Source organism: Euprymna scolopes, chromosome 41, assembly GCF_053919585.1.
Source record: "Euprymna scolopes isolate OS-2025 chromosome 41, ASM5391958v1, whole genome shotgun sequence".
In the NCBI taxonomy this organism is placed as follows: Eukaryota; Metazoa; Mollusca; class Cephalopoda; order Sepiida; family Sepiolidae; genus Euprymna; species Euprymna scolopes.
In genome coordinates, this window is record NC_136522.1 from 67,579,106 (window position 1) to 67,592,214 (window position 13,109).

Consider the following 13,109-nt stretch of genomic DNA (forward strand, 5'->3'; position numbering starts at 1 on the left):
TTGTTCGAATTTCGAAAAATAAATATGGGGGGGGGACACACTAAAAAATATTTCCCCTCGTATATTTGTATTCTCATTAGTTTTGTTTTCGTGATAACAAGTGTTAAAAAAAAACTATTTATAGGAATGTAAAAAAAATGAAAGTTTATTATTTTTTATTGTTTTATGATAGCACAAGAATTGTTAAAACTAAAACAATTTTTTGAAATAAATTATTTCCATATGGTTTCGTTTTTCGTTTACTGACTTCCATTCCATATTTAGGTAAACCGAGTCCACTCCCGGCATCTCAAACTTTGCATACTGAATTTTTGGACGTAACTAAAATCTTTCTGATGTACTTAACCGTCACGGAACGGAAATGTCATATTACAAAAATCACATAACTAATTTTTTTTTTAATAAAGAAAATCATTTTTAAACGATTTAAAGCAATTAATATGAAATTGGTAGCATTACAAGGCTGATTTCTCAAGTTTATTAATTATTGTGGAGTTATTTGCCCTTGTCTTTTTTTTTTTCAAAATGGCGACGTGAGACAGTCACTACTTGATCTATTAATGTGATTTTTGGAATATGATATCTTCATTCTGTGACGGGTATGTACACTGTAAAGATTTTCCTGTGTTTTTTGGGTTTTTTTAAAAGTTAGGTTGAATTCTAAATAAGAATTAAAAAAAAAAAAAAAGAATAATAACCTAATATTTTACAGAAAATTATTTACACCGACAACAGTTTTTCCACGATTTCGAAACCGAATCCTTCGTGGCTTTTTGTGATCGAGCAAAGTTTATGAACACTTGTTCCAGTGACGTCTGACCGAGCGAATACGTCTCCAGGTTGTACGCATCTTTCATCTCCTCCAAAGTGCCAAAGAGATTTCCCCAAGACATTGACGGGTTTTTCTTAATCTGGTAATGGACGATGCCTTGGTGAATGTCTTTACATACACAACCGGGAAACTTCTCTTCGATGCACCGTATCAATGGGGTCATATCTGCTTCAGCATTGGCATTTTCCGGAAGAGACATTTTCGCAATCAGTGTATAGCCTTCTCCAAATTTACTTTTAAGATGCTGGATACTTCCAAGACACCGGAATTGTCCATTGACCATGATAGCTATGCGTGTGCACAGAGCTTCACATTCATCCATGCTGCGGGATAGAAAGAAGAAAGAATATGTTATGGTTATGTTATATATATATATATATATATATATATATATATATAAAATATATTTTAGTCATCGACATACAGACCTGTTTCGTTGTTTCACAACTCATCAGTGCCGCTAGACTAACACCTCTCCCAAGCCGAGGATCGAACCTAGAACCGTCGTGATGACAGTCGGCAGTCCTACCCCCTGACTACGGAATCGGTGGCCGAAATTAAACTGTCCGGACGTCTATTTAAATAAACATCCGTTCGCCACTCGTAGAGGGCTCAAATGTTTGTTTGTAAACAAAGCGCGAGCTTCGCATTATTTCAGCTAAATTAAGTAGCGAGTAAGATAATTTACGAGAGTGCTCTACCAAAGAGGGGAGCTTTATAAAATATATTTTAGTCATCGACATACAGACCTGTTTCGTTGTTTCACAACTCATCAGTGCCGCTAGACTAACACCTCTCCCAAGCCGAGGATCGAACCTAGAACCGTCGTGATGACAGTCGGCAGTCCTGATGAGCTGTAAAACAGAGAAACAGTACTGTATGTTGATGACTATATATATATATATATATATATATAGTCATCAACATACAGTACTGTTTCTCTGTTTTACAGCTCATCAGTGCGGCTAGACAGGATTGAAACCCGACTGCCTGTACGACAGTCAAGGCTCCTAACCATTATGCTAATCAGCATTTGTGGAGCAACAGGTTTGTATATGATGACCTTTTCACCATGTGCGATATTGATGTTTATTTTCTCAAGAAATAACCGACTAGCCATGTATTGCGTATGCAAGAGGATTTCCAAACATGGTGATGTACAATCGGCTTGTCAGTGGTCACCGGACAGTAGGCTGACCATTACTTAGATACATGGACAAATTAAAAAGCATTCTTGTAGCTGCTGAAATAAACCCCGCTATCCTCGAAGACTCTGTGATTGATCATAATGAATAGAGGTCCACATGCTTCAATGGAAAAATGAAAATGCAGCATCGAACATTTTTTTTTTTTTTTTTTTTTTTTTTTACACAGTGATCACCACTTATCAAGGCCCGGAAGCCACTCAGGGATAAGGGTTATTGCAAGATTGTTAAACTGCGTCAAACTAGAGAAAGAAATAAAGTATCATCTGCCATCCCAGCCATATACTTCAACAATGCGCAATTTGTGGACTTGTTTGTAGATCATTAGCTGGATTGAAATGTCATCTGCGACTCACACACAAGGTTAAATAGACGAAGTTGTAAGAACCTCGTACGTCGAAATCAATGGAAGTGTCCATGATATATATATACATATATATATATATATATACATATACTTTATTTGTTTTACATAAGCATTTATACGTCGCTACACATTCATGAGTATGTTTCCGTCAGTAGAGACTAGTAACTAGAGAGCTCTTCAGGCGATGCTGGTTATACAAAAGTAGATTACGAACTCTATTTATGTCCTAATTGGATAATTAATCAATAATTCCACATGGGGATGTAAGATTACACAAAAGAAAACTTCAACACGTAACTGCTACATTACCTCCTGCTTAGGCTTAGTATGTAATACAATGCAACAAAAATGCAATGCTACAAGATGATTTGAGTAGTAAACAATCCGGTTCTTAGTTATGCTTACCTGTGTGATGTAAGAATAAGTGTCCTTCCACTGTCCCGAACACCAATCAGCGTGTTCCAGAGTTTCCGCCTCGTGCCTGGGTCCATGCCTGTCGTTGGTTCATCCAAAAGGACAAGTGGCGGGTTTCCAACTAACGCCACAGCTGTACTTAATTTTCTTTTATTTCCGCCGCTGAAAGAAATTGAAGAAAAAAAAACTTTTGGTATAATTAACAGAATTAGCTGTGATAGGACGTGCTACCCGGGATCATTAGACAGCTGCCATCAACTCTAACATTGTTCCTATAGTCTCATTTCCTTCCATCTTTTGCTCTGGCTGTGTTGAGGGGGGGGGGTGCTCAGAGTCAATGCATTCACAACTAAAAACGAATGCAATTTCCCCCAGTTTTCCATAAAAAATTACTCCAAAACAAGCCACTTTCCAATGCAAGCATACACACTGTTCCTTGCCAAAATTGGTGAAACCCAACGCTAATTATAGAAAAGACTCAATGAACATAAAAGAGATATAAGAAATAGCAATTTAATATTAAAAACAACAAAATGTCTCCAAAACAAACCAGTTTCCAATGCAAACATATACACTGTTCCTTGCCAAAATTGCCGTCATAGATACGTTGGTGAAACCCAACATAAATTAGAAAAAAGGCCCAATGAATATAAAAGAGATATAAGAAATAACAATTCTCTAAGTGCATTATTCTCTCATTCATTGCAGCATAATCACACCTTTGACTTTAAACAAGCAAAAATAGTTAAATTTATTTTAAATAAACTGCGCCGGAGACTTCTTGAATCAGTGCTTATCACAGATTCAAGTACAATTAAACAACGTGGAGGTTTCTATAATGTAGCACCATTAATAAGTAAACTTTTATTAAAAGAACATAATTTAATTGTAGACATAGATTAGCCATCTCACAGCATAGAAACACCCCCTATAATAATTAATACATATAATCTCAATCGATTAAATTACATAACAAAAACACACTCACTTCATTTCTGTTACAAACCTACATTTGGATTTAAACAGACATATTTTTTCCAGAAAGAATATTAACTGCGTTCATATCTTTTAAATAACATATTAACGACTATATGACGTTATTGAAAATCTCCCTCTCTTTAACAATGCTCCCCACTGTTTTGAATTTCCAACGTCTTTTTCCGTTTTTGAAGTAGAACAGGGTCACAATTTGCACATGAAAAATTTTCAAATATTTGTACTGGTGTCTTTGTTTTCTTAATCTCATTCATCAAGATGAAGTCTTGAAATAAAGACGAAACGTTGATGAACACATAACTCGGTTTCTTCCTTTTTATGTCTCTATTTTGTCCGAATATCATTTCCATTATATATATATATATACACACACATATATATATATATATATATATATATATATATAAAACTGAAAGGATCTGTCTCTGCCAAACTCCTCTGACAATTTTGGGTCTAAACAATTGACATTTTAGATATAGGTTCCTTGGACATGGATCTAACTTAATAACTTGATTTTAGTCCAAAACAATAAATGTTAAGGGGTCATAATAGGAGTCAAAGTTTTAAAAAATTTGATCTCTGCGGTCTCTACCAAATTACTCAGACAATTTCTGGTTTAAATATTTGAAATTTTACATAAAGGGTATTCAGAGATACGGCAAGTTTTTTAATTGGTTTGGGTCGAAAATTTGAGCTACCAATATATAAATGTATGTATGTATGTATGTTTTCATGTCTGCCTAAAACTTTCGACAGAGGCGATGAATTTTCACAAGATCAGTATCGTTTTGAAGCTCGACCGTTCAGACAACAAATACCGAAAAAATTGGCTAAAAACATTAATTTCTTCACCTTCAACTAGGCACTTTTCGACAGGGAGGGGGTCGCTTTTTTCACCGATATTTTCGAAAGTCACCCTCTCTTTTCGATTGTCTAGCCTTAATTTAAACCTACGTCACTTCCGGTTTGATGGTGGTTGTGACAGCAAAGACGTCAGATTTTTTTCCCGGTCTTTTCCTCCTTCGTGGTACGGGTTCGAGCCTGCCTTCCTACTACCACTTTTTGCTCAACACACATCTCCAAACACCTGGGCAACACCGGACACCCATGCTAGTATATATATATATATATATATATATATATATGCCGGGTCAACACCAGGTTACCTTGCTAATAGTCGATTTAATAAAATTGACTATTATTATTAAAAGTTAAAATGCTAGATAACAGCAATATTATTTGTCGAAATGCAAAATCTGATTGTGTGCAAAGACAAATATGTTTATAGGGTTCGGAATTTGGAACAGGTTAGTAGAACAATAAACAAAAGAACTAGGAATACGACCTGGACGAAATGAATGTCTAAATACTCAAACAAAATAACAGTTTGGAATAGAAAAAACGTGATTCAAAGTCACATGTTAAAAGATGTGAGTTGAATGACGTAATAGTAACCGAGTAGTTAGATATATACAAATTTAGTTAGTGGTGAGTTAGACAGACAATTGGAGAGTGGAGACAGCATCAGCTAGTAATGGCCCTATACGTGGCGGAGGGGTGAAGCAGAATCTAAGACGCATGCAATCTTCCAATGCAAAAGCATGTAGGACTGACCTGAGTCACCCCTAAAAGCCAAGAAGTAGGACGAAAATAATACCATTCACAAAAAATAATAGTTTCTTAGCCCCTCTCTTTCTCCTGCTTATAAACCGAATACTGCTATCTAGAGTCCCTCATCATCTCCCCCCTCTCTCTCTCTCTCTTTCTCCTTAACCAAGCCCTAGCCAGCATGACAGGCAAGTAGCCAGTACACTCTTAGCCACCGAACCAACAAGACGTACGTTGCCGGCGAACATTATTAACAAGAGGTGTACTCTCTCCAACATGTAAAACGGCAAATAAAGTTCTTTCCTTTTAAAGGTTAACATTGGTATTAATTTTATTTATTTAGGCCTTAAGATTCTTTGTTGAGAGTTCAAATGGTGGTCTGGCCGTTTGCTAGAACTGGGAAATATTTATAGGACTGGCCTGAGTCACCCCTAATAGCCAAGAATTAGGACGAAAATAATACCATTCTCGAAGAAATAATAGTTTCTTAGCTCCTCTCTTTCTTTTTCTCATAAACCGGACACAAACCAGGAATGGCTATCCAGAGTCCTTTATCATTTCCCTCTCCCCCCTCTCTCTCTCTTTCAACTTAACCAATCTCTAGTCAGCATGACAGGCGAGTAGGCAGTACACTCTTAGCCCTGAAACCAACAAGACGTATGTTGTGAGTGAACATTATTAACAAGAGGTGTACTCACTCCAACATGTAAAAAGGCAAATAAAGTTCTTTCCTTTTAAAGGTTAACGTTGGTATTAATAAACACTAATAAAGACAAGTGCCAGTGACGTAGCTCCCATTTTGGAGGAGCTGGGGTCTTATGCATTAATAAACCTTATGCCTAACTTGTTCTGTACTTGTGTGGTGGCAAATATACACATATTTCGGTGAGTACACATTTTAAAAAGGTGACACTGTCGACACACAAAGATTGACACAGCTGTTTATGAATTCGGTGCACCAAATAAGTTCAGCTATGTTGACATTTGAATTTGAAAAACAAAATATTGGCGATGAAACATATTTTCTCTCTCTCTCTCTCTTTTTCTCTCTTTCACTCCCTTTCTTTCTCTTTTAATGAAAGAGAATTGAATATATAATTGTATCGTTTTCAACCCATTGAAACTTTGATCCTGTACATGACAGATGCAAATAACAGTTTTGCTGCACGCATGGGTCGACAATTAAATATGCTCCTCCATTGTTAAACGTAAAATAAATTTTATATTTTTATAAAAAATGCATTTGTTCGCTATTTTTGTACGGCAAGTGCTCGTCTGAGCTCCAATATAGGGTCCCCCCCTCGCCAAACTTTCATGAGAAACAGTCGTCTAGTTGAAAACACTATCAATAATTTCCCCCACTCTTTATCCGTGCCTAAACCTAAACGTAGATTCCATGAACAAAGCTTATTTCTTAGAACTGCACACCTGTGGAACTCTCTTCCATTTGCCTGCTTTCCGACTGACTACAATATGATCGTCTTCAAGTCCAACGTAAACAAGTTCTTGATGAGCCGTTCCCCTTAAGTAATCCAATTTACCAAATTTTCGCTATTAACAATTACTACGTCATTGTTCCATTGACCACTGTACACTTATTAACCCTTATCCTCGAGTGGCCTCTGGGCCTTGATAAGTGGTGACTCCTTTATAAAAAAAAATATAAGGATAAAAGATTAGTAAGTTCAATTCTTTCATAAATCGATATTTGTAAGGATTTTTCTGGAGAAAAGTTAAGCAGTTTCCATTACCTGTACGTTTCGACGGTTTTGTCCGCATATTTCTCAAGCATTAAATGGTTTAAAAGTTCGTCAACAGTCTGCGGGATCTGTTTGAAGGCGACGCCTCTGAAGTGCGCAAACATCGTTAGAATCTCACGGGCTGTCATCGACTCAATGAGAGCATCAAACTGTGGACAGTAGCCGATGCTCTGTTGGATCTGGAAAAAAAAAAAAAAAAAAAAATTAGACGAAACCTAAACCTTTTAAAAACTCAAAAAGTTATAGCTCATTGACTTAAAATGAGTGCTTTATGACAAAACTAGCTGTGCATACCCATTGTCGGGTGGAGGGTTTAGTCTGTGCTATTTAAGATACACCAAATATCCTAAGTTGTTACGCTTTTCCTGAAAGTTGAACATATTTTGGGATTTTTGGAAGCATAAAACATAGCCATTTTCATCTATGAAATTGAAAACGGGGGAAATAAAATCTTATAGCTTAAAGGGAAATAACTAATAGGTTAAATGAAAACTTACTTTCGTTTTTGAAACAGAGCTGATCTTGATTTAATAATAATTAAAAATAATTTAAATGTAAATCAAATCAAAAATAAATGGAATAAATCGACTGTATATAATATTTCTAAATAGAATACTTAAAACAATTCTATTACTAATTTCCATTAAAAAATTAGAGCTAATTATTAAAACAGATTTCTTTAATGTAATATGCAAATGAGACCTCGATTCCTTTTGAATAAATCTAATATATAAAAGGCTATGTGTCTGTCTGTTTGTCTGTCTCCATATTTTCAAACGCTATCTCCTCTGAAACTAAAAGCCGCAGAGCGGCGCTAGGGGCCTCAAATGATTGGATTTTTTTTACAGACCATTCTTTTATGGGTCTTTAGCTGGTTAAAATACATACAATTTATTTTTGAAATATAATTTATACAATTAATATATATGGGGAAAAAGTTTAATGCAGGATACGTCACTATTTTTAAACAAAAACATAAGAATAAGCGAAGCAAATATTTTTAAAAGTTAAAACTTTAAAAAATCGAAGAACGAAAAAAAAAAACACAAAAAAACTAACGTAAGGTAAAAACAAAAAAGAAAACAGAAAAACAAACGTTAAAACTGCTTTAAAAAATCTTAAAAATAAAAACCCCCCAAAAAAAAAACATGTGAAAAATGGCTTAAATAAGCCTGTTTTAATATTAAAATTCAAAAAGTCGGTGGGTACCCGGCATTGGCCGGGTGTTCTTGGGTGTGTGTGGTCGATCGGGGGTGGGGGTGGGGTGTCAATGAAAACCTAAGAATAAGCGAAGTAAAAAAAAAAAAACAGAAAAACGAACGTTACCTGAAAAATGGCTTAAATATTAAAATTTTAAAAATTGAAAAAAAAAAACGAAGACATCTCACACCACGATTCGAATCCAAAACCTTTAGATAATGACTCAGCGCTCTAACCAACTGAGATGACACGACGTACACAAAATTAGGTCATTTTATTAAATCTTTAAACTAAATCAGGTTACGACGTCATATGACGCATGCGTAGAAGCGAATTCGTCATGAGAGGATGGTTTTTGGTGACCCCCCCCCTGTAGTAAAGTGCTGATTTCAGGGTGAAAAAATTAACATTTTTGGCCAAATCGAAGATATTTGTCAGGCGAAGGATGGGGCTTTCATATGAGACCAAATTTGTGAATTTTTCTTCTGTCTGTCGAAGGTTTTTAGCAGGCATACAAACACACATACATACATTTTCGCTTTTATAGATGACTAGCGAGGAGGACCCGGCGTTGCCCGGGTGTTTGGAGGTGTGTGTGGAAACTTCGGGGGGGGGGGGTAAATAAAAACATGTTTTGGTAGGTAAGTATGAGGATCGAACCTGAACCCTTGAGGCAAAGTTGTAAATTAAAGTGTGAAAAAAAAATGTGCAACGTTAACCATTGCGCCACTGCAAGATGCTAACGGAAACACGTTTGAATTTATTTAATTACTTAAATTGGCAGGTGCACGTTTTAATGACTTAATGAGGTCAACTTTTGACTGCGGGGTAGCATTTCATTTAGTGTGGGAATGCTTCCCCCTCCCCCCCAAGACGTTGGGGGTAGGGGGAAACATTATAGGAAAAGGCCTAACCTACATGCGGCGAGCGAAAACTGTTGAATATTTATCTTCCCGAAGTTGAGCAAATTAAATAGACTGGTGAGCTCCGTTGTTAACTGTGAGATATTACGATTTATATGTGATATAAAAAGTTTTAAAAAGTTGTGAACCGACTGACCGCTTCTCTGAAAAAAGCTTTTCTTGGACATACACAAAAAGCGAACATACATTTTCGCTTTTATATATATACTAGCGGGGGGTACCCGGCAATGCCCGGGTGTCTTGAGGTAAATCAAAACACCGGGGGGGGGGTTAAATAAAAAATGTTTTGGCAGGTAAGTATGAGAATCGAACCTGTACCCTTGAGTTGGAAATTAATGTGTGAAAAAAAAAAAAAACAGGCGACGTTACCCATTAGGCCACCGCGACATACATTTGAATTTATTTATTAAACTATAAAAACAGGCATGCGCAATAAAAGTTAACTCTGCTGCTTCCATTTGACCTAATTAAGAAGGTCAAATAGAAGTCACGCAGTTGTTTACCCAAGTTTGACTGTTTTTGTTTTTTTCCCCCAACAGATGTTGGGGGGAGGGGAACCAGCTCCCAATTGTCCAGATTGAATAACAATTGTCTGATGTACAACATTGATCAAAGATCATTGCTTCTGGACATTTCCCGGTGCAATGCCGAGAACGTTGTTCGTTGTTAACTTTGAATTAGTTTTGCTTTTTATACGAAAAAGCCTCATCAACACGCAAGGAGCCAAAATAGTAATAATTTTGTAAAAGTCGGCGTAAATAAATTTAGATGCGACGCACTTTCCCAAATCGTACATATTATTATTTAGGACCCATATAAACAGTTGTAAGCGATCATAACGACATCGGAACCGTGTGCGAGAAAAGCCTTTTGAAGACAGACACAAAATGGTCACACACATTTTGCCTTTTATATATATAGATAGAAGTTCCTCCACTCTTTTCTATTGTTGTTCGTGAATTGCTGAATGCCCAATTTGCTGGAAGATGGATGGGTCGTCATGGTTCACATGAATGGCCAGACAGAAGTCCTGACTTAATGCCCTGCGACTTTTTCCTCTGGGGTTGGCTGAAAGAGCAAGTCTACTCAACCAGACCAAGAAATTTAGAAGAACTTGAAGGGTGAATACGTTAAGTTATGACTACCACTTCACAAGAGTTTCTTGTGAAATTAGTTGATGCGATTCTTGGTCGACTTGCAAATCTGCTGACAAATGAAGACGCCTTCATTGAATTTTAAATAAAAGTCTATGCCTTATACTTTCTTCTTATATTCATTAATTTTATAAATTATATGTATTTTAAAATAAGGAGTTACTTTTCAATCACCCTGTCTGGCAGTGTTCTTAGATATGTTTTGTACAAAAATTCATCCGATAAGTATCGAAAATCGAAAAAATCCAATCCCAAAAATATTTTTTTGCTCATAGATAAAAAAGAATTTTTACAGGGGAATTTTTATACGTTACACTGGCAAGGGAGATAATAAAATCTTAGCAAATGACACCTCCTTTTTAAATTCTCAAAAGAAATTGCTGAAGGATTTATAAAACTGGCCCAAAAGTGATTATATTTTATTTGCCAGAAAATAAAGAATTATTTTACATTTGGAGATATCCATTTAAAAGGGAGTATTTATCACTGCGAAAAATACTGTAGTGAAGTTTTATATCTTTTAAAACTGTATTTAATTATTAATTTTAAAATGCACCCGTTTTTTTAAATAATCCTTGTAATAGTCGTCTATCGCTTAATTGTGTAACGTGGGTACCGTTGCAGGACAGGAAGAACAAGCCAACAAAAAAATAAACAAATCTGGCTCAGCATTTTCTTTCAGTGCAAATGAAGTGTGCTTCTTCCGAAACAACCCATTTCATTTCCCAAAGTCTTTTCGCACACACGTGTGCTTTTTAAAAGTCTCTGTCTTCTCACCACTTCACGCGGCCCCAGCCAGCGCTTTCTGTTAAAATGCTTTTGATTAATGAGGATATGACTCCAATAATTTGGACGATCTTATTTATAACTATAGTTAGGACAATCAACGAGAATGAGAAGCCTCCAACCTTATAAAAATATTGAATTTTGGATTCAATTCAATTCACTGTCAACGTCTGTCTTGAAGTGATGGAATCGTGACTGTATTGATTCTTCAACGCCATCTTTGTTATTAAGAATTACTTAACACTCGAGATTGTGACAGCATTGATTCTTCGCCGATTTGATTTACTGCCGCCATCTTTGTTCAATATAATGTCTCAACACTTAACAGTCCTCGTTTTTTTTTTCTTTATCTTTTTCGCCTTCCTTTTCTTTTCCATTTTATTCCTCCTTTTTATCCTATTAATTCTTGACGTTCTCTTTCTCTCTCTCGCTTTCTGTATCTGGAGTCTAAAACGTCACTTAACCCACCACCCCTCTCGTTTAAATTTATCATTTTAACATTTTATTTTTATAATCAAAAAATATGTATTTCATTTCTTCCATTTGAGAACCAGATGTCTTGATTGTCACATAAGCTTTGTTACGTCACCCGACGAAGACTTTTGGTTCTTGCCAACCAATTGTCTGAAACATTAGCATGTTCAGTGTAGCGACTATGTAATATTTGTCTCCCTCTCTCTCTGTATATATATATATATATATATATATATATATATATATATATATATATATATATATATATATATATAGGTTGACCCCCCAAAAACAGGACATTCAATTGTTTTTCTGAGCATTTTACAGTCAACGGAGAAAAAAAGGCCAAAGACCCTAGTGTTTTGAATATAATAAACTAGTTATGACCAAAGTTTCATTTCATTCGGACAAAACACTAAGAAACAGGGCCTAATTCGAATTGGGGCCCGTTTTTTTGGGGTCCCCCTATATATATATATATATATATATATATATATATATATATAAAACATTTGGATTATTTTGGACCATCTTCCAATTACGGGATTTCCTTGGATTTTACTTGTGCAAATGGAAATTCAATTAACTTTCTTGAAGTTATATTTTTTTATTTTACCGTCATTGGATTATTTATCTTTCACCAGACTATCCATTCACGTGTAATCACCTTTTTCTTCACCATATTCCTTCTGCTTCACTTTTTTGTTATCAAGTAAGATCTTTGACTTACTTGTTGTTTCATCAAATACTTTTGTATGCAAAATCCGACTCCGCATTTTGCTAATTCCTACCCTCTGATGAGAAGGAAAGTATTTCTTCGAAACTCTGCGGATTAAGGACTATCCACTTATCAAGTGTTTCCTTTTCAGATTAAATATGTTTTTAACTCTTTTTCAAAGTGTTTTTTAACATGTTTTATTAACTGTTTGCTCGTATATATATATATATATATATATATATATATATATATATATATATATTATTCTATATTATATATTATTATATATATTATTATATATTATACGACACAATCATGTAGATACACTGATTCTCACCAGATCACCAAAGTTAAGCAATGTTGAACCTGGCCAGTACCAGATGGGTAGCCATTTGAGAAGACTAGGCATTGTATGTACCACGCCGAGTCGTAGAAATTTCCAGGTTGGTATCTGGGGGGCGCATTAATTCACTGGGAAAGATTTACTACAGCCATCTTTGTTCAACAACAGAATGGCTCAACATTTAACAGGTTATGGGCCCAGCCATCGACTTTGACAGATTAGACTCTCTTTTAAAAAATAAAAATGAAACTATAACAATGTACCGTGATTGGTTCATTGTTATAGTTTCATTTTTACATGTAACCTTTACACCGAGGAACTTTCACACA

General features: G+C 35.4%; 1 protein-coding gene across 2 annotated transcripts in view; it reads right to left on the reverse strand.

Annotated features, from left to right (window-relative positions):
- Window positions 1-390: 390 nt before the first annotated feature.
- The window catches only part of LOC145266592 (phospholipid-transporting ATPase ABCA3-like), a 178,699-nt gene continuing 165,980 nt past the window's right edge, over window positions 391-13,109 (reverse strand). The window contains exons 18-20 of one of the 2 annotated variants that reach the window (XM_080122440.1): window positions 7,174-7,361; window positions 2,810-2,980; window positions 391-1,155 (exon numbers count right to left, since the gene is read on the reverse strand). In XM_080122440.1, coding sequence (XP_079978566.1) covers window positions 717-1,155; window positions 2,810-2,980; window positions 7,174-7,361 — 798 coding nt within the window. In that variant the 3' untranslated portion in view covers window positions 391-716. The remainder of the gene's footprint in view (window positions 1,156-2,809; window positions 2,981-7,173; window positions 7,362-13,109) is intronic. The other variant, XM_080122441.1, reaches the window with a different exon arrangement.